The sequence below is a fragment of the Nanorana parkeri genome, unplaced genomic scaffold, assembly GCF_000935625.1.
Source record: "Nanorana parkeri isolate BGI_ZX_2015 unplaced genomic scaffold, ASM93562v1 scaffold45, whole genome shotgun sequence".
Lineage (NCBI taxonomy): Eukaryota > Metazoa > Chordata > Amphibia > Anura > Dicroglossidae > Nanorana > Nanorana parkeri.
This window is the reverse complement of record NW_017306313.1, coordinates 1,491,585-1,514,692: the sequence shown is the minus strand read 5'-3', so window position 1 is coordinate 1,514,692 and position 23,108 is coordinate 1,491,585. Positions and strand designations below refer to the sequence as shown.

The 23,108-nt window shown below is 42.4% G+C and overlaps 1 protein-coding gene across 1 annotated transcript in view; it reads right to left on the bottom strand.

Annotated features, from left to right (window-relative positions):
* CSRP2 (cysteine and glycine rich protein 2) overlaps positions 1-20,580 on the bottom strand; it is a 31,564-nt gene extending 10,984 nt beyond the window's left edge. The window contains exons 1-2 of the mRNA XM_018572723.1: positions 20,501-20,580; positions 4,229-4,347 (exon numbers count right to left, since the gene is read on the bottom strand). Of these exons, the coding sequence (XP_018428225.1) occupies positions 4,229-4,340 (112 nt within the window). The 5' untranslated portion in view covers positions 4,341-4,347; positions 20,501-20,580. The remainder of the gene's footprint in view (positions 1-4,228; positions 4,348-20,500) is intronic.
* Between the last annotated feature and the right edge of the window lie 2,528 nt (positions 20,581-23,108).

Sequence of the window (23,108 nt, the reverse complement as noted above, 5' to 3'; positions counted from 1 at the left end):
CACACACACACACACACACACACACACACACGCAGGCAGCAATAGGAGAACTTTCTCCTTCAGGTCACTCCTCTGTTGATTGACAGCAGGGAGGTGCAACAGCCAGCCTGCTTTTGGCTACTGCAATTTAACACAGCCAGTAGCATGCTGGCTATTGCTCCCAGTCACTACCTGCTGTGTTATATTCAGGCAGCAGTCATTCCCCAGCTAAACCTATTGAAGAAGTGGAAAGGGGACACCTGTCACCTTAAAAGAGAACCTGTCATCTTGATCAGTGTGCTATCACATGGGGGGGGGGGTCATAAGCCCCCTATGTGATCGCAATTAAGTTTTAAAAACAAAAACCCACAACTTTAAAAACCAAAGTGAAATAAAATTAAAAATGCAGAAAAAATAAAAATAAAGACCCCCACCCCTGCAAACATGTACATACTAACAGAAGAAACACGTCAGATGCACCTCTGTACGAAAACAACGATTTCGCTAAACCTAAGGTATCGCCACATGTGCCAATTAAAACTAATTGAAAAAATTACTGGCTCCCAATTTTTTTTTTAGCTGGCTCCTAGATTCAAAGCAATTTGTCAAGCTCTGTTTAAATATATTTTAGCAGTCCTGTGTTGGAAATCTTTTGTCAGTAAACATCAGGGAACATATTTTTATATAAAATAGTTTTAGTGCTGGAGCACTGAACTCTATTCACAAGTAACACTTATAAAACCCAGGGGGACCTTTAAAAAGGAGAACTATGGTGTCAGGGCTTTCACCCATAGTTCTCCTAAGGGTCACGGGAGAACACAAACTAGCGTCCTCCCGTGACCCAAAGCTCAGTAGCTCGCGGTATACCGAGATGCCTTAGCGGGGACGGATCCCGACAAAACTGTCTGGAACCACCCAGCTGCGGGATTGACAGCTGGCTCTGCCTATCCAGAGCAAGCTGTGCCCGCCCCCACCAGTGTCCGTTTCACCAGTCAGCATTGAAGGATCGGACAGGGGAGGGGTGGGGATCCCTGCAGGGAGCCGTGAGTGACAGTCACGGCTCTCTGCAGGGATAGATCGAGAAGTGAGCGAGCGACTGTGTGTACGCTCACTTCCTGATCTATTGAGCCGACCTGTGACAGTTTCATTGTCACAGGTCGGCTCAGATTATGAGGCTGAGTGAAAGTCACTCGCCTCATAATTCTCCTTTAAAATGACAATGTCACAATAAAGCTCATTACAGCAAGGTGTGGATACTTAAAGTAAACAACCTAGCATTGGGTCTAGTTTAACTTGGTTAGTGCAAGAATAGTAGTATTAGAGTGGAAGATATACAGCAGTTGGGATTGCATAAAACCTTTTGCAGATATCACTTAATGTTACATTTCCAGAAAGATTGTCACTTGCAGTGATCTCAACATTCCAGCCTCTCTGCAGTTAAATCCTCCTCAAAGGCTGATTTGTTGAAGATTGTAATTCAGAGTGGGGAGTGGAAAGGAGAAGGTTTCTGTTTATGCAATGTAACATCTTCTGACTTCCATGTGAGTCACCAATTTACACAGGCACGATTATATACCAGTATATCAATAACATTTCTTAGAAGGAATACAACCCTGTCCTGTAAACAGTCATATTGTTGGTTCAGTACAAAATGCACAGCAGAATAAAAAGGTGATCATTGTGGACCCCTCACCCCCATTTTGCAGAACTCTCAGCTATTTCGGACTGGCTTCACTTATATCAAACAATATTTAATGTAACTAGTCCGTGCAAGTCTATGAAATGCAAACTTACTAAACACTTCTTTTGTTAGGAATATTTGCAAAGTCATTGTCATATGTCCCGAGGATGATTGCTAAGGACGCTGCCAGACATCAAGAGCCACCAGATGGACCAACACCCTCCAGCCTTATCTTGGATAATTAAGCTGCATGTCCCTGAACTCTGATGTAATGTTAATGACTGGATAAATATTAGGTAATTAGTTACTATTAGCTAATGATGTTAAAGCTCAATCTTGATATGCAGAGCCTATAAAACCTATAAGATCTTAGAAGGCTTTGGCAGTCCGATTTAGGAGCTGATCCCCCACACGTCTTAATAAACTTTATCTGATTTGAACCCATTCACAGGCATTGCTGCATCAGTTATTTTCCAATACCTAAACAAGAGATCACTAGGAACAAATTAGTGTTTATGTGCCAAATCAATAAGATTACTTGTGGAAGACTAGCTGTAGTGCTCACATATTTTCCTTATGTTCAAGCAGTTACGAAGAATCGGGGAACTAAATCGTAAACAGTTTGAAAGTCTCAAGCCTTTTCAATAGATTGAGCTAATTTCTTAAAAAAATATAATCATAATCCGTTGCTTTTAAAAGGAAAAGCTTCACCTTCAGTGGGACATTTTTAGCTTAACAGGCCAGACTTTTGTACAAAGGGGCCTTATGGTAGGGCTTACACAAGTGTATGGTGAGCATTGTGGCAATACCTCTTTCTGGTGCTCTATCGGGCTGTGATAAGGCTGCAAAAAATCAGACGTGGCCCGATTAAGCGACAGACAGCACAATTTGCTCCAAAAGAAAAAAAAAACATTTAATACACATTTCGACTATGGCAAAGGATTTTCGGAGCACTGAGATTTGTAAAGAGATCACAGTAGTAACAATCTCCATTCAGACACTGTCTCTCAATGAGATCTCAGATGGTGCCATACAGCGAGGGGTACCAGTCATAGCTTTCAAATAGGGAGTCCCACCGCACTCCTGACTGAGAAGCCCCATATATTGTGGGTCAGGTGCTGAAGTGGCCACGGATGGCGCCACCAGACACTTGCAAAACAGAATGGTCACCAGCACTCAAGTTTTCGTCAAAACAAAATCCTTTTATTCATTCTAGCAGGTTATATGACCATGTGTGGCTCTAAGGAGAGTCTTAGCTTTGATACCCAACAGTGCTTTTAAAGTGGATTTCTACTTTTGCAGTCAATTTTGAGAAAACCCCTCTATAGGTTTATGTGTTCCAGTATATATAAAAATGTTTTACAAAATATTTTTGTTACCTTGTCGAAGTGTTTGTGTAGCAGACATTTGGAGCTTCTATGTATAGTTTCAAAGTAACAGGAAACTCTGGCTGTCCCAATAGAACGACTAGGGACAGACAGATATTCCCATCAATAAAAAGGAGAACTATGAGGTGAGTGCTTTTCACTCACCTCATAGTTTTAGCCGACCTGTGACAATGAGACTGTCACAGGTCAGCTCAGTAGATCGGGAGGTGAGCTAACACATGCCGGTCTTCGCTCACTTCTCGATCCTGTCACAGCTCTCTGCCGTGACAGGGGAGGGGATGGATTCCCCCCTCCCCAATCCGCTAGCGCTGACTGGCAGAACGGACTGGGGAGGAGGCGGGTACAGCTGGCTCTGCCTCTAGATAGGCAAAGCCAGCCGTCACTCACGCAGCTGGGCGGATCTCGACATCGATGTCGGGATCCGCTCTGGCGTCTCAGTATACCGCGAGCTGTAGCTCGCGGTATGCTGATCTGAGGGTGACGGGACGACGCTAGTTTGTGTCCTCCCGTTAGCCTAAGGAGAACTATGGGGAAAAGCCCTAACCCCATAGTTCTCCTATAACATACCATACTTTTAAGGTCTCTAAACCTTTGTAAGGACAGACTGTGTTCAAACGTAGTTTACAATGAGATCTGCCAGCATAATACAGACAGGGTTAATTACTAACTTCCCACAGCCCCCCTCCACCCCCTTGCATTCCAGAGGATAATGCCATTTTAGAGAAAAACCTCCTTTCAGAATTGAGTCACACACAAAAAAAAAAATCATAAGCAGTCATTTCTATTTTTAAGTTATGCTATGAGAATACTCAGATGTAACAAATATAAAATAGCTGTTATCCACATTTGACTGCAAAAGTGGAAATACAGTGCGTGTGTGTAATTTAGCTTTTGATACCGTGATATAGCACTTTTATCTCATAGCTCTAAGTCTCGGATTCATCCCCCACAAAGGACGTAGGTTTGTATGGGTTCCCTTCGAGTGCTACTGGTAGGTACACCCATACTGGCCCTAGTGTGTTAAGTTATGCTACAAACTTCTTCTTGGACATATTTTACTGTACTCTTAAAAAGATTTGCAGAAAATGGTTACCATAAAGGAGTTAAATGGACACTAAATAAGCAGTGAAGGTTGTCCTTTTATTGTAGGTGATCAAGTTGAAATGATTTTTAAACTTACTGCAAAGGAAGCAGCACTTATGAAAGCTCTTTCCATCACACTGCACCTCTTCGGCATGGTAAACCGTCCTTCCACATGCACCGCACTTGTTTCCACCTCCCCAGTTAGGCATGTTGTGGCTGGAAAATAAAGCAGATGGCGTGTCAGTATCAGGAGGACCAAGGTGTGCACTAAGTTTACCTCAATACACAGAAGAATGATGCAGCACATTCCTTTTCAGAAAAATTCACTATGTTTTCCCTATTAAGCTCATGATAATTGCCGATAGCCGACATACAAGACAAACTTGCTGTTATAACTATGGATTGCTTTTAATCCACATCTGCTTTTTATCTTCTAAAGCAGTGCTTGCCAGAGAGATTGCTGCTCCAAAGGATTCCACCTGTATCAATGCAGAAAGCCATTCCAACATTTAGCTGGGTGTGTCTGCTGCATACACAGATAGTCAACAGATCAATATTACAATTCAGTCCATGCCTATATGCTGCTAATAGCAAATCTTTGATGGCTTGAACCTGAAGCTTTCCTTCCATTGCATAAACATCTAGAATTCATAATAAACAGTCTATTTGAAAGCTGTAGAGCAAAAACAATTTATTGTTCATCCTGCTCAAAACAAAAAAAAATTACTTTAGGATATCAAATAGGACAATATAAGCCATATATAGATGTTACCCCTTTATATTCTGAATCATGTTTTAAGCTGTACACAAGCCAAGCCCTTCATAAAAAAGAAGATCCCTTTCATTTTCTTCACACCATTAGGCATATTCAGTAAGCAAAGTGCAAATCTTGACAGCTATCAGACAACATTGTCTGGTCAGTTAAACGAAACACTAAGTTGACGGCTAAATAATGTGACTACATATATGAGAGACACTTTACCTGTTTATAGACCTGTCCAGCCTGCGCTAAGGTTACACAGCCTTGCCAGACAGCCAAGCTGGTGACTTCACTTTTGTTTAGGTCAGGTAAGCAATGCAACCAACCCAGTCACCAATTCAAGTTGACCTTTACCCCCTTTCACTACAAAAAAAAAAAAATCACATCATGCAGCTCTGCATACCGATTTAAAAGCATCTTACATTCGTTTAAAAAAAATAATTGTTCATTTACTTACAAAAATAGCATTCCTCTACTTCCTGGTCCCGTTCTGGCACAAGTGATGTAATGTGCCAAAGCGTTGGATCCTGGGAAGGTTACATCAGCAAAGCATTGCTGGGAAATCTCATCTGTAATCTCATGAGGTCTCAGGGAAAAGCATTTTCCTCCCCTGAGATGATGTGCATGGTCACATGTGCCAGAAATGCAGGAAGCAAAAGGTAAATCTAATAATTTGCCTTTAGCAAAAACAGCCAGTGCCAGAAGACTGGGAAAGAAAATAAAAACAAGATATGCAAAGAATACAAAGCCTGCAATTATCTATATGTATGTGTTTGTAGATTGTCATTACTAGGCATTTCTAAAAGGTGTGTTTGTTATTTTAAAGATAAGGGTAAAATTCCTCTTTAACATCCTGCCTGCTGATTGTACAATGATGGAACAAGACAACATTAATGAGACAGTCACTCTGCCCTGTAAAAAGCTCTTACGTAAATTGACTCAAAGTCCTGCCACTCCTGCCCCAGCCTGTGCCTTGCTTTACAAGGGGTGCAGAAGCCAATATAAAAGAGATAGAAAGAAAATGCTTCAGGTATAAAGTGCAGGCATTTAGAGTGTGATCTGTGTTTCTGCCTGCATATACCTGTAGCTGCTTCCAAAACCCTCCTGCCATGGTCCCAGTTGGTTCTGACAAGCAGAGTTAAAGCCTTAGTTCACCTTCCTAAGCCCCACATATCAGGGTCATCATGTGCCTAGTAAACAAATTAAATGCATCTTTTTCTAGAATACTAAAGCCACCTCTCAGTGCAGGACCAGGCCCATCACAGGACAAGCGCACTGTTGGCAGAGTTTACAAGACCTCTGCCTATTGTGCGTGCTGAGGTCAGCCACTGAGCCCAAGCACTGCTCCTGCCCACCTCTCGCATAATGGGACATTTATTTCCTCTGAAGTGTACATAAGTCACATGGATGCTACAGAAAGAAATGCATCCCAGAGGAAAAGCAGGTTTACTGTAGTCAGGCTGAGGCACAAAAGGAGCAACCCAAAAGCTTGATTTCATTATGAAAGCCTAAATTCTGCTATTAAAAAAAAAATGTTAAGCCTTTAAGGTAGTCAGAGGCTTGCAACCAAGACCGGCTCTGCAATATTGTTGTCCACAATCACCATGATGGGCAGCCTCAATAGGAATGCGCAGGAGACAGGAGGGAGCAGGCAAACTTTGGCACCATCAGAAGATGCTGGAAATTTGCTGGTCAGAACAGCCCAGTTCTTCATTCAAACATTGCCTTTAGATGAAAGGTGATAAATACTGAAAATGTACATGGTGCATTTATTCACAATCTAAATAAGAACTTCCTTAGGGATTCTTTGCCACTGGCATGTGTGATGTCATCATGCCAAGCGCTCTCCAAGACCCTCAGAAAGATCTCTGAAAAACCCTAAAAAAACTTTTACGGTGCATAAACAACATTTATGAAAAGGTACGTTGAAGTGCCATCCCAAAAGCGCCTTCCAACCAGTGTGATCGCCCGCAGTGGAACGCACGGTACCACAATGCATTCCAGTGCAGTGAGATTGCAAACAAAATTGTGCATGCAGTTTTATTGTGAAGAAAAACTGTGTATTTGTGCATTTTATTTTAAATTAAAGGATGGTATTTAATTTTTTTTTTATTCGATTAATTGAAAAAAAATAAAGGTCGACCAACTAGTCGATTATGAAAATCATTAGATGCAGCCCTAGTGTGTTTCAAGAGAATTATGAGGCCCCCTGTCTTAAAGTTAAACTGGAAATGAATCTTTCAACATAACGCTCCCAAGAACACTGCAAATCCACCAAGGAATGGCTCAAATCTTTATCTAAAGGAATTGTTTAAATAAGGATCAAATATGTTGAAATGTCAAAGGGGTGTACTTACTTTTTCACATGACTGTTCACACAAGCAGCAGTTTTCTTTTTTATATGGATGGCAAATTCTCTTGAAATCTTGTATATCTGTATGGAGTTAGGCTAAGTCATGTGACTGTAATTAAATATACAGCCATTGCACTTTGCCCTGCATGAATATATACATCACCTTTGCTCCGATTTGCATTTACCAGTATTTCTACTGTCCTTCTCTCGGCTTATCAAAACCGAACAGATTTTTTTTTATTGCCATCTGTATCTCTGTTGCAGATATTTCCCCTGACTTCCTGCTTTAATGACATCTGTGGCTTGAAGGGGAAATCTTTCCAATGGTAGGATAAATATATAAATATGACAGTATATGATCCCTGTAAATGCAAGAAATGTTTTCACTGGGGTTCAACTATATTAGAATTGTAGGTTTCCATTACCAATAGGGTCAGTAAAACTTCAGCTGAACATTCTCTTGAATCTATTGATGGATAACAAAATCCAGTTCTCTGGTGTTACAGATGTGTTGTATTGGAATGAATTGAATGTAACACAACATATTGAAAATAGGAACTCAATTTAAGAGACTACAATTTCAGTTTAAACACTAACAAATTATACAATTTGTTATTATGGTCTCTGACAAGTCTGGATACAACTTTATTCCAACTTTTTTTTTCTGCCAAACCAGCTGCTGACTAGCCTGAAGTACTCCTATCACAACTTCTAAACTGCAGGGACTGTAGTCCACATTCACGTTTCTCAGTAATCCCTGATAAAGGGGGTGTGAAACACATTGACCTCTACTTGAATGTCTCCTGACCCTAATGGAATAAGTATCAGGACTTTAATTGGCATGCTGCTTATTTCCCACATTTACTGTGTTCACTGACAAGGCAAGGATATCCTTTGGAATGTGGAAGCGGTCTCCCCATTAGCCAGATCACACAATTAATACTGGATGACAAACACCAACAGAATAACCACAAGGGTCCAGGGATTTCTTTCTACACTTCCAAGTAGAGCTAAAAAAAATATGCATTACTTAAAAAAGGAGAACCGTGAGGCGAGTGAAAATCACTCATCCTCACAGTTCAAGCCAACGTGTGAAACTGTCACACATCGGCTCAATAGATCGGGAAGTGAGCGAACACATAACATCACTCGCTCACTTCTTGATCATCTCCCTGCAGAGAGCGGTGACTGTCACTCACGGCTTCCACAGGGATCCCCCCTCCTCCAGCGATGAGTGGGGAGGGGCAGGCACAGCTTGCTCTAGATAGGCAGAGCCAGCTGTCACTCACGCAGCTGGGTGGATCGCGACAGTAATGTCGGGATCCATCCCGGCTGCGGAAGTCTCGGTTGACCGCGAGCTGTAGCTTGCGATATACTGATCTTCAGGTCACAGGAGGACGCTAGTATATGTCCTCCCGTGACCCTTAAGAGAACTATGGGGGGGAAACACTTACCCCATAGTTCTCTTAAGTATCCTGTTTTTGCTAAATATGTCTGATAGAGTATTTTATTACAGGAAGAAGAAAATTCCAATGCTGTATGGTTTCATGTTTACAGGGCTGTCAGATTATGAGAAGATCGCTGGAAAGAAAGGTCTGTTGGATGGAAATCCTCAGAAACCTTCTGAGGTTCTGGTTATTACACAATACTCTGAAAAAATAAGACAAGTATAAACCCCCCCCCCATCATCATCGAGTGTCTCTAATTTGCTCACTTTGGTCTGCCAAAATGTACTATTTAAAAGTAGGAATGCACCAAAATTGAATTTTTAGATCGAAAGCGAAATTAAAAAAATGTCAGGCCGAAACCGAAAATGACTTTTTCCCCAACTTTAAAAAGGTTTTTTTTACTTTACTGTTTAAAAAAAACAGACCCCTGATATTTCCCTTTTACAATATATAAAGAGATTGAGGACTCTGAGGAAAAAGATTGGGGACACAATCTCTTTCTGCAACCCCTGTTATGAATGACTGAGAAGCCGCGTAGAGCACTTCTAGTTCATTCATAACTGGAGACACAGTAAGCTTACTCTCGGCCTCCTGACAGCTGTCTCTTCACCACAACGCCCCGCTCGGCTTCCTGACTGCTTCTCACTTCCCCACTGGGTGCCAGCAGCTGGATCAGCTCTGTCCCCCCTCTGATCTCCGATGCCTCAACTTAAAAGAGAGTAGTGGGGATCAGAGGGGACACAGAGCAGCGCGCAGCAGAGAGGAGAGACACTAGGGATGCACTGAATTCTTGCCCGTTTTGTTACGATCAGCACTTCCAGGTCTGTAGGATGAACCCCATTTAAAAACAAAAACTACAGGGACGACAGGCATTGAAGGGTAAAACCAATACTAGTCTATACAAACCCTGCCTAGGAACAACAAACACGGGGATATTACAGTGTGTTTTTTCTCACCAAGGTGACTGGTGTGACCTCCATCACTACAGGAGGTGTTAAAAAGTACTAACTCACGGACACCCTTCACGTGGTCAAGAACTAATGGGAACCAATATACAGAAACCATCCCCACAACAGAAAAGGAACCTCTATGTAAAACAGGAAACGTGTCTTTCATAAGAGAAGGAGGTAGACACCAGCAGATGTGAGGATTTCCTTACATTCAGTCTGGCCCTGGAATCAGTGATCCATTGTATTTATTTATGTGTCAGACAATCCCATTTATCATCGACCACCCGCCATACATTTCACTCACCATGGAACAGGGCACGGCACACACACAAATATTACACACATTTTCTATGGAGATGCCCAATAGAGAAAGTTTACAAACCTTACTTTTTTTCATTCTGAGAACACAAAGAAAAAGAGACAAGTACTTGGGAGAAATGTCTGAATGCTTGCAATTAATCTGAAATAGGTAGCAACAATTACAGCAACTGAAACCCTCAGACATGCGATAAGACTTCACTATAGGTATGCTTTATTCCAGAGTGGAAAACAGCACACTGTGGGTGAGGCGGAACGACTGCTTTCTGTGTATTTGGCCCATTGCAGAAGGCAAAGTTCAACAGATGTTTGATTTTCACAAAAAATATATACACGCCCTGTGCATTTTACAACTACCAGTTCTTTCAATTGGGAAAATTACACAGCATTTATTTTGCCAACAGGTCCAACAACATAACACATACACACAGATAATTGCCAGCTTTGTATTTTTTGCATACCTTTTCTTTTCATCCCCCATTTTAACTAAGGGCAGGTTACTAGATCTCCCTTTACTTCCTGGATTACTGGCACAAGTGACTAGGACATGTGACCATGCACATTATCTAAGTGGAGGAAAATACCTTTCCCCGAGAGATTACAGATGATTCCCCAGCAATGCTCTGCTGATGTAATCTTTCCAGGATGCAATGCTTAGGCCAATTACATCATCTGTGCCAAAGTGGACCAGGAAGTGCAAAAAAAAATTGCAAGTAAAAATAAATAAATTTGTTTAGCTAATGAATGAAAGATAACTCATATCAGCATGCAGAGCTGAATGCTGATTTGATTTTTAACCAAAGGGCTAAAGGTCCACTTTAATGCCGTTTAACATGGTGACAGATTTTTTTGATTTTTTTTCCAGGCTACAGATTGTCACATGTTGATCCTGCCAGTAACACACTTCCTGCCCTAGGGTGACAATACTCACTTACTGAACCATATCTAAAAGAGGAGCAGTGTTGTCACCCTATGACAGGACTTCATCACCTCCCACTCTCCTTTTCCATAACATTGGGGGATTGTTCCCGTAGTACACAGAGAGCGCTTGGAACCATTCTAACTGATAAGAGTGCAGCAGGAAGCACAAGTTACGAACAGCTGACAAGATTTCTGGCAGGATCAACATATCTGTTGCACTTTCCAAACAGATATAACAAAATGCATTCAATGGTATATGTAACACACTAAATGGGAGCAAATAAGAGAAGTCCATTGTTAGGGTTTGCATACACTTTATTATGCAGCCACCATCAGCTTGAAAGCAAGAGAAATATGAAGCAGATTCACAAATAGAAGAATTATAAATCAGCCCCATAGATTTAAAATGCTTGCGCCACGTGTATAGCTGGGCAAATGCCATTCACACAGCATTGCCACCACTAGATGGTGCCGAGGAGCATAGAATTTATGCTCATGGGCTCCATCTGGTGGTGGGAATGTTGCACAAATAGCATTTACCCAGCTATATACTTGGCGGGAGATTAATACATGAGCCCCTTCAAGCTCAAGTGTACCTTTTTATGTATGAAGATAAAAAAAAAAAAAAAAAAAGTGTACTAAAAGTGTATCAAAAAACACATGCAACACATCAAAATGCCTAAAATGACATATCTTCTTAATCTGCAAGGTCAATTGGTCCTCCCTTGTTCATTATGAATGCGAATTCCGTGACCAGCCCTTCTCTGTAGGTCAGGAAGACACATAAAACACGAGTACATGGAAAATCTGGTCTACAACTTCTAGTGATGTGACTCAGTGTTCCATCATGTTTGGCAAGCGCACACAACTCAAAGATTAACATTCTTTTTCTTTTAAGTAAGCGTTTGGCTGAACTAACAGCAGCAGCTGACATAGCCCAGAAAATTGATTTACTTTAGAATAATGCCCACTCTGACTTTAATTAATCCTCTGGGATAGATTTAATTATATTGGAAGACTACAACGGCTATAAAAGACTCCACTGACTTCCTTTACAAATTGCAACCCAGCAGTTCCACTTTGAGATCTTTATCTATTTCTGATACATTTTAAAACTCCCCATTATCCGCCATTCAAGCAACCGTTGGGGGCAGGGGGGGACCACACACTGTCAGCCAGATTCCGTGGTCGGCAAAATGTAATCAATAGGGGGCAATAGCCAGCCTGCTATTGGATATTTCAAAATAGCAATAGCAGGTTGGCTACTGTATCTGCCCACTGAGCAGAGGAGCGGACCCAAGAGAGAACATTACTATTAAACTCTGAAGCAACCAGAAAGGACAGTTATCCAGCACCTAACCTCCAGATAACCGAGTTTACTGTATTGAACTATGGGAGGAGGGTCTACCGCATATACAGCCTGGTCTATTAAAATGTATTCAAAAGAAAGGAATGTATTGTATGGCCAGTCAGTTAGTGGGTTGCACCACTGTGTCTTTGTCATAAAGAGAACGTTGAGAGAAAGAAAATATATGCAGTACATCTCTACAATACATGCACATGTGCACTTGTTTTATCCCTTAAAAGACCCAGCCAGAAATACACTCAACTCTTTAGCTGTTGTAGGCTGACAACACGGCACTTTTGTGGACTGAGTGTTGTCAGCCACTCTCAGATTTCTACAACATAAAAAGTCTAATCATTCTGTAGTCCAAGATAACACATGCTGAAGACACAGGACAGCTCTGAATTTTGCACATTTTAAATATACATAAAATGTTTCGAGTATTGTATTTACCAGACCAAAAGAAAGCAAATAAGAAGTTCATGGTTTGGGTTTACATACACATTACGTAACCGACCCTTACTTTTTAGCTGTTTTCCTCTGCTAAAACAAAAGACAGGCAGCATACAGTATGGTCTGATATAAATCATGAGCAGCTTAGAACCATACATAGAACCAGAACAACTAAACTTTTAGGCCTAATCTGCCAACCATTGGCATGCGTATGAGCTGGTGAACACAATTTATAAATATTATCAAACTGAATATAACAGGGGTGGAAGATGGACACGATAATGGCAAAAGTATTGAGACACCCCTCCAAATCATTGGATTCGGGTGTTCCAATCACCTCGATGGCCACAGGTGTATAAAATCAAGCACCTAGGCACGCAGACTGCTTCTACAAACATTTGTGAAAGAATGGGTCGCTGTCCGGAGCTCAGTGAATACAAGCGTGGTACCGTGATATTTTGCCACCTGTGCAATAAGTCCATCTGGGAAATTTCCTCTACTAAATATTCCACTGTCACCTGTTAGTGATATTATAACAAAGTGGAAGCAACTGGGAAAATCAACTCCACAAAAAATGACAGAGCAAGGTCAGCGCATGCTGAAGCGCACAGAAGTCGTCAACTGCCTGCAGAGTCAGCTACAGACCTCCAAACTTCGTGTGGCCTTCAGATTGGCACAACAGTGTTTAGAGAGCTTGGTGTGGGGTTGTTTTTCAGGGGTTGGGCTTGGCCAGTGAAGGGAACTCTTAAGGCATCAGCATACCAAGATATTTTGGACAATTACCTGCTGCCAACTTTGTGTGAACAGTTTGGAGACGGCCCCTTCCTGTTCCAACATGACTGCGCACTTGTGCACAAAGCAAGGTCCATAAAGACATGGATGAGCGAGTTTGGGGTGAAGGAACTTGACTGGCTCGAACACCTTTGGGATGAATTAGAGCGGAGACTACGAGTCAGGCCTTCTCGTCCAACATCAGTACCTGACCTCACAAATGCGCTTCTGGAAGAATGGTGAAACATTCCCATAGACAGACACTCTCCTAAACCTTGTGGACGTTTACCCAGAAGAGTTCAAGTGGTTATAGCTGCAAAGGGCGGGTCCAACTCAATATTGAACCCTATGGGCTTAGAATGGGATGCCATCAAAGTTGATGTGTGTAAAGGCAGGCATTCCAATACTTTTGGCAATAAAGTGTTTGTATTTATCCATCCTAGCATGATTATGAACACCACTAAACCACCTAAATTAGTTTACAAAAGCCAAAATAACCTGCTAACCAGTCAACATCCGCTATTTCAGTTTCTGCAAAAGAAATGCTTACATACATAATAGAATTTGTAGCCTTTTGACATAACCTGGGTTCTAGGTTTAGTGGGCCCCACATATTCTCTTTGCATTGTCCTGCCTGCCTATGATTGCAGATAACCATTTACAAGATAGAATTCTTTACACATGCTAAACCGGAGTGATGGGATTAATGGAAAAGCCATAATTGGCAAAGAACATACAATCAGTATTTCCTAAAGCTATAAAGCCCTTTTTCAATATCTTGCAGTCGACTCTGCAGTAAAGAAGCAATGCCATGCATACTAAATAACCGTTCACTTTGTTTTCTAAAACTCTAGGCAGCCAGCAATGTTCTGTGAGAGCTCTAAAGACTTAGAACAGCAACTACAGTGAACAGCCTACCAGAAAATACCCATTTTAATGACAAAGGCATCAACCCGCAGGCTGATCAAGAAAAATAGAACAGATTCCTCCATCAACACTTCCAGCATGTTTACCGAGGAATCCCGCTGTTTGCATCGTATCTTGACAGCGGCCGCCAGCAGAGTATCCGACCACAGCCTGCAGCTCATTGGCTGCCATCTCCTATCATACAAACATTTTTCAGCCAGCTCCTTCGATCAGCTGACCGAGGGCTGCAGACCAAAAAGGGTGCTGACATTTTTTTGAGAAACCAGCCAAAATTTGCAGTGTATGGGCACCTTAACTCTTCCAACGAGGACACCGGTTGCTGTGACAAAGCGCTGACTGGAGGAACGAATGGGGGAGGGGGGCGGGTACAGCTGGCTCTGCCTCTAGATAGGCAGAGACAGCGATCACGCAGCTGGGTGAATCGACGGTAACGTCGGGACCCGTCCCGGATGCGGCGGTCTCAGCATACCGCGAGCTGTAGCTCGCGATATACTGAGCTTTGGGTTAAGGGAGGACGCGACCCTGAAGAGAACTATGGAGAAAAACACTTACCCCATAGTTCTCCTTTAAGGATGCCTCTTAAGCCGATCATATTTTTCTTTCCAGGAGATTTCAGATGTCCCTCCACTGACTCCTCTGAAGGAAGCCCCACTCACTAAGCAGAGGAGCGGCCTGAGAGCTCTACTTCTCCCGTAATTGGGCAGGCACAATAGCCAGCCTGCTATTGGCTATTACAATTTGAAATAGCCAATAGCAGGCTGGCTATATCTCCTCATTGTTTACATTATGCTGCTGACTCCGGAATCTAGCCACCAGCAAAATGTAAACAATTTTGGTAGCAATTAATTTAGTTGCTAACAAAATGTATTAGTGTGCACCAAGCAACCAGCATTTTTTTATGCGTATCAAGCCACCAGACTTTTTTTTTTAAATATTGTTCTGTATTTTTTTTTGTTTCCCGATTGCCAAATAGGGAGTTTACTATATTATTCTAATTTAAAATTGAACAAAAACAGCTTAAAATGACAATAAAATGTTAAAGCTAATATAGGATTTTAAGTTTACATATGTTTTAAAAATCTTTATTTACAAAGATTTAAAGTATCAGAATCTGAAGTTGGTCACATATACTCCCCTTCTCTAAAAATACTGTTCACCTCCTCTTCCTCCAATCTTTAAAGTGCCACTCATCTATGTCTGGATCCGGTGGCCCCCCGTTTTTTCTTCAATTAAACTTTGTATATAAAAGCATACTGGTAATAAAAGAAGCAAAGAACTTCCTTTTGCGTTTGTGAAAACACTGCCTCTTTGCTGCTCCCCAGCAGCTGCAAATTCAGGTATGTCGGAAATGTGCTTCAACCGCCGCCCGAAGTGGTTCCTCCTACTGGCTCATACATCCTGTTGTGACGTATAAGCTGGCAGGAGAAGCAGCGTGGGAACAAAGTATTCCACACATACAAAATGTGAAATACCCAGATGCTGGGGAGCTTGATTGTTTACAGAATAGTCATCAGAATAGTCATCAGAATTGTCCTTACATGGAGCCTCCCATTAACAACTTTTTGAGTGACTAGTCCAGGTATAGTGGAAATTTGCCTGTCTCATAGGCTGGTCTGCATGACGCTGTGTGAAAATGTTGGGGCTCCCCTGAGGAAGCCAGAAGGCACCTTGGTAAAAAAATTTTTTTAAAAAGCAGCACCCAGCTAGCAAGATGGAGACATTGGCAGGATACCCTTTCCATACAACCCCCAGTTTGTAGAGTTAATGATACAGAAAAAAAAAAAAAAACTGTCTTACTTGTCCAAGTGACAATTGCTCCCCTCATTTCCGGTTTTGCAGTCACAGGGACAGAAAGTGAGCGACATCTCCCCAGCAGCATCATGGACAACAATAAAATGTGACAAGTATTTCCTCTTCCCAAGGCTATATAAACATGCTGGCTGGAGCTTGGCTTCAAACATGGAATGTTTCTAGTTGTTAGACACTCTTCCATAGCTGGCCTGATACCAATGGATTGGCACCTTTTATTTTGAAGAAAGGTCAAGGTCTTCACCCATTAATTACAGACCAGTAATTGGAACTTTAGAACACATACAATTGTAGGACCTTAGAATACTGACAAGAACCAACAAGACCCACAAGCTAAAACAATGAAAACAAAAACCAAACCTCTATAAAACGGCAATAACTTGAAAGCTATAATCTGCCTTGATGTGTTAAGGATTTGCCTTATCCATGCACACCCATCCAGAGTTTTAATCTTCCCTCTAATTTTCACATCCCAGTACTCAGTGGGCTGTGGGAAAGGGATTTATGTAAACACTTTAGAGTTAAATGGATTAGAAGGAGGAAAAGAAGTGAAGAGCCCTCTTCCAGCCATAGGGGTGGATTTACCAGAGTCAAATAGGCTGCTCACTTTGTAAGGAAGGTTTCCTTCACCTTGATGAACGTAGTGACATTTTTTCTTTTCAGAAAATACCCAATATCATGTACAAGGAATATAAAAAAAAACAAAAAAAAAAAACACAACACACTATTTTTGCATGCACATGATTGGATGAGGGAAGTCAGCAGACCTTCACATCATTCAAGAGAATATAGGGGAAACGTCCCCTGCAAAGTCTGTGGGGTCAATCACCTGTATAGACTTCTAAACTAAAAGTAACCAAAAAAAAAACAACATAATACCATTGAGGGTCTCTTAAATGTTGGTGTTGATTCACTAAAGGAATAGATGTTGTTCACTTTGAAGAGTATGTTACTAATTAAGATAAACCTGGGATTACTTATTGTTGGTGATCGTAGATATTTATAGAAATAAAATATTTGATGCCAAGTATTTTTTCACTGTCTTTAGTGCTTTCCAAGGGGGAATTTCTTCTATAGATCACTTTGAATACCCTTATCATTCACAGGGAAATAGAAATTCTGTTTTTGCTAGCACATGATTGTGTATTCACCAAATTCATTGTGCAAAGAGGACCTTTATTTTCTAGGTGAAAAGCCCATGCGACAGTCTCAGTGATACAAAGATGATCTAATGTTGTGATGCTTGAAGTTTTCATTATCCTTGTTGGTATTTTGTCAGGCCTACTGCAACATCCTTTGGCTCCTAGCCCAACAAGCAGGTTCTCTCCTAAACACAATACGCAGCACATCCAAAAGGTACAAAAAAACACCAGTTTTAGATAAACATAAGCCCCTCCCCTTCACACCTCAGTGTATTGTTGCACATTACCTTAAAGTAGTATAAAACTCTCAAACTATTTTTCAATAATAAATCCAGATCAAATAAACATACATTTCCCAGCAAAGTATTTCTTTACATTTGAGTCCAAACACTCGGTCATCAGGTTTCTGAAAAGCTCCAACTCTCTCATATCAGCTACCCTGAACATCCTGTGCAGTACAAGGTCACAAGAGGCAGCATAGCCTGCAGCAGCTGGCCATCTACTAGTTAGGAGAACAGGGGAGCAGAGGAGTGGCTTGCCTTGCTGTGCCTGAGTGTTAGCGGACACACAGCTTGCTAGCACACACAAGGGTGGCCCCATAGGACCCTGCCAGGGAATGGAGCCACGCTAAAACAGCACATCAGGGCAAATGCTCCAGGGAACAGCTGATTCTGCAAGAAATTAGAACTTTTAAACATCAAGAAGCAGCATCCATTGCAAGTCATGTAATCAGCATTTGAAATAACTTAAAACATTTTTGACTTTAATATCAAAGATCCAGAATTATTCCTAACCCTTGCAGTGGGGCTACTCCCGCACTGCAAAGGCTAAGTGCTTGTTTTGGCCTAGGCACGACTATAAAAAGTTATACTCCCCTTAACTTCAGAGCCGGCTGGCTGTTAGACCAGTCCCTGACTCCTCCTCTGCTCCAGCGATGGCATGTCCCTCTACATCCTGTACATTGTATTGGACATGACTCACAGTAATCAAGACAAGATGGTTAGGAGGGCCCTGCCCCTGAGGGCTTACAATCTAAAAGTATGACTTATTTTCATCCCGAGATGAAAACAAGCCCTTGCAGTCCTGGGTTGCCCCACTACAAGGATTAGAAATAATTCTGCCCGGAGTTCCTATAAATGTGACAAAGTTCAACAAAAAAAGTGCATCATCAGTGGTGTTCTTACACACCTCAGTGTTGTGTCATCTGCTGACTGAAACTCAAAGTACATGAGCGTGCACATTTCTGACCCCATAGACTTTAATGGGAGCAGCTGAAAAGCACACGTAATGCATGTTTTGCACATGATTCTGAGCCCAACAACCATCTCCTCCTAAACTTTCTACCAGCTATAACATTCGCCTTATAAAAAAAACGCATGTAAATCTGCTGAGCTCATGTATGAATGCAAGGTGAAAGTGCAGCAGGAGGTACCCCATCGAAATGTAGAAAACTCTCTAACACAATGAAACTATAGAACAGCAATTCATAACACAGATCTCCTCTAAAACCGCAATAATAGGGGAGATCCGATATACACCCGGGCATTTCTAGCACCCTCATTAGATGGCGGAGAGTGTTTCTTCATCAGTCAGAGCACATCACCCCAGCAGTCTGTATCTTCAATCTCAAAGCTCCAACTCACGCCACAACCCAAATCCTCTGGAGCCATTCACACTGGCAGCACACAGGAATGTGCAATGCGTTTAGCCAGCACAGCACATCCCATTCATTTCAATGGGCTCATAACACACGCACAGAAGACGGTCACATAGTGCCATGTACGTGTTTTTTTGTCGCATTTTGCTGCCATTAACAATTAAAAAAGGGACTTCCAAGTGTGACAGGTTTCATGAACGAGCACCAGGGTGCACACTTCTAAAGTGACACTAAACTCAGGAGTTACATCTTAAAAATGGACTCTAAGTACCTGAACTATTCACAAAAATGTATCTCATCACTCAGCTGTAGATCCTCTAATCATCTCTGAATTCATGCCGACACTGTCTTTCCTTCTGGAGGGTGGCTACTTTTGTTCCCGATGTTCCCTTGGAGCGGTGTTATAAAGTAGTCACCGCTCCAAGCTCACTCCAATGATGGACTACAATCTCAATACAAATTAGTAAACTAAACATGAGACTGTAGTCCATCACAGGAGCAAGCTTGGAGCAGTGACTACATTACAACACACACAGGGACCATGGGGGAACAAAAGTAGCCCCCCTCCAGAAGGAAGGACAGTGTCAGCACCCATTCAGAGATGATTTGAGGCTATACAGAGGAGTGATAAGATACATTATTGTAAATAGGTAAGGTACTTGAATGCATCATTCATATTTAAAGAGTAATTCCACTTTCTGTGGTGAATTTGGGAAAGTGGAATTACCTCCTCCAATCTGTCCCCCTCTATTTACTTCTGGGTGCGAACGCTCTTTCCCCTCCGCTGGTCCCGGTGTACGATCTGTACTGCCATCTAGCACAGCCCTGCGCTCTGGATTTTGAATGTCATTGGCGAATGGCTAGCACTCATGGGGCAGCGTGATCACCTGACTGCACATTGAGAAGCGCTTCTCATAGGTCAGCACAGTCAGAAGCACTTCTCATTGGTCTGTGCAGTCAAGTGACCAATGAGCGCTCACCATTTGCTATCAAAATTCAGGGCTGTGCTAGACAGAGGTACAGGGGTAGGGGCATTGGCTAAAATATACGTATAGCGGGGGGAGAGGAGAATTCCATATTCCCAAATTCACCTGAGAAAGTGGAATTACCCTTGAATAGTGTGACTGTAAGCATGTAGCAGTTGTGAACAAGGGCTAAATCCTGCCTGTCACATGAGTGCTCAGTGCTTGTACAGCAACACCTGTAGGTACATGAGCTACTTTAGATGCAGGATGGGGCAGCTTTAGCTCCATAGACTTCAATGGAAGCACCTGGAAAAGAAGCGTCCTGTACCTACCTTTCCAGCAGTCAAGCTAAACCTCTCAATCCTGAAAAGTCCCTACAATCGCCTGCAATCAGTACATAGACGTAGTGGACTCTGCTCAGCGCTGAGCCCCAGCGAGTCACTGAGGTCCTGGCCGATCACTGTGAAGTCAGGTAGTTCCAGCATTAGACTATACACGGACGGGTGATGGCGGACTAAGCGATCACTCATCACACCACCAGCTCTCTTACCAGACACACTCGCAGCAGACGCTCCGTCCCGATAAGTGCGAAGTCAAGCGGCAGGTCGAGTACAATGCCTGAGTGGGCGGGGCCTGGGGTGATGGGGGCGTATGGAGAGAAATCTCCGGCTCTGCCACATACTCTCCATTCCAACCTTCACCATGACATCACCCCCATCCAGACACAGCAACCTCTTCTGTGCTGGAGGCAGATCAGGGATCATTCTTCTACACTTGTAGCAAAGCTTTCCCCCGGCTTATACCAGGATTACAATGCTTTTATAGCTTTCTGAATCAGCATATAATATTTACTCCTTGTTCACGCCTTTGCATTCAGTGAATGAGCACAATCCGTAATGACGCACATTCACAGAACATGTCAAATACATGCAACCTGCTTGTGGAGCCATTGCTTGTTAATAGCAACCCAAATGCGTCCAGGAAAACGCACACAAACACGTGGTAAACAAGCGCGGTACGCATGTAGCAGATTCTGTTACATTAGTTACTTTCCCACATTTGTCACATGTGCGACACCAGTTGAAATCAATGGGCGATACTCCCAACATACATGAACATGACGCAGTCCCACAGCAGGGCCAGGCCCCATCAGTGGCAGGTAAGGAGCATGTGAAGGGAAAAGGACCCCGGTGACCAGCCCACCATAGAGATTCTCAGATGTGCTGTACAGGATCTATGGTGTGCTCTGCAGGGCCACTATCAGGTGGGCTGTGCGGGGCCTCAGGTAAGTGTGGGGTCTCAGCTGGGCTCTGCGGGGCCTCAGGTGGGTCCTGAGTCCAGTGTATTACTTAGTCCAAAGTCCAGTGCATTATTTAGTCCTGAGTCCAGTGCATTACTTAGTCCTGAGTCCAGTGCGGTACTAAGTCCTGAGACCAGTGCGTTACTAAGTCCAGAGTCCAATTCATATACTGTTCTGCATTGGTGTAAAATGTATTGCTGGGATTGGTAGTCCCCCCTACAGCGGTGCCACTCTGCATTAGAGTGTAAGCTCCTCTGTACAGAAACTAATGTGACTGCCTCAGTGTTCTCTGTACAGCACTCTGGTATACTATATGCCAACGCTATATAAATGTATAATAATAGTGTGAGGCTGTGGGGGGGCCACATGTACCAGCATGCCATTGGCAACTTGAGGGGGGGGGGATAGCCATGTAGGCTTTATGGGGCCCCATGATTTCTAATGACGGCCCTGCTCCTGCGACTTAGGGCTCATTCACACAATATGCACTCCAGCTGCGCTGGCCGTTTTTTCCATCACAGCCCAAACACAAGACAAGGCACAGTGACATCACATAGGGGGTGCGGCCCGCACCGGTGACACCAAAATGACACCCCCTCTGAAAAGTCGGGTATTTGGCATGGGCCGAGAGCCCAACAGCAGCAAGAGAGAGGAGGGGACCCGGTGGCATACCTTATCCCACCCAATGAAGTCCTCTCCTCTCTTTGCCAGCGTCTATCACCAATATGGCTACCGGCAGGGAAGTGCATGTGACGTCATTATGTGCATGCATGATGTGCATACGTAATGACATGCGGCTTGGGTGACACCCAGTGGACGCACTGGGCGACACCCAGCCTGGTGACACCCCTGACAACGCATTTTATTATACTGGCTTGTAGTTTTTTAATTTGGATTATTTTAAATCCATGAAACTAAATAAAATGTATATTATAATGCATACAATTATTTCAAAATGTTTTTTAATAGGTGGGAAAAAGTCATTTTCGGTTTTCAAACTCTGCTAAGCGCTGTACTGCAATGCCGTGCGTTCAAGTGCAGTGCAATTGCAAAAAATTGTGCATGCAGTTTTATTCTGAAGTAAACTTTATGTTTGTAACACTCCATTTGTGTATTTTAAATAAAAGATGGTATTCATTATTTCATCCGATTAATCGTATAATGGAAAACATAATCAGCCAACTTATGAAAATAATCGTTAGTTGCAGCCCTAATTCTAATGCAATGCACTGCCGTGCAGCACTCTACAATGCACGTGGGTTGCCTTATTACGTTGGAATGCCATTCAAAATGAATGTCAATACGCAGCAGTGCATGTTGTTTGCACATTCAACAGGGTAATAATGGCAGCTTACATATTTTATGCTGATTTGTTCATTTTAAGGTTTGCAGGGTGACTAAAGGAACCGCTGGACATGAAGCACTGTAGAAATTCCAACATATTCAGTAGCTAAGTTTGATTTAGTGATCTCATTTCTCATTTTAGTTCTATTTGAATAATCTAGGCAAGTATCAGCTTATCACTATTTTTTTTTTAAAAGATAAGGAATAATCTTCTAACCTTTAATTAGAGATTTATTATGTTTCCGCAGACATGGTTTAGAGAAATTATGATGTGGAAGCGCATAGCTGATTATATGACATATACAGCTAATGATTCAGAAAAATGTATAAAAACAATGTCCATTCACATCGCTGACTGGAAAACAGCTAAATACCAACTCTGCCCTAAACTGGTCATTTCGTTTGTGTGCACATTGGCACAGTCTATAGCCAGCATACTTTTTGTATTGCTTAAAGAGGAACTCCAGAAATGTAAAAAGTTAAACCTTGCAGTGCGGCTACCCTCGATCTGCAA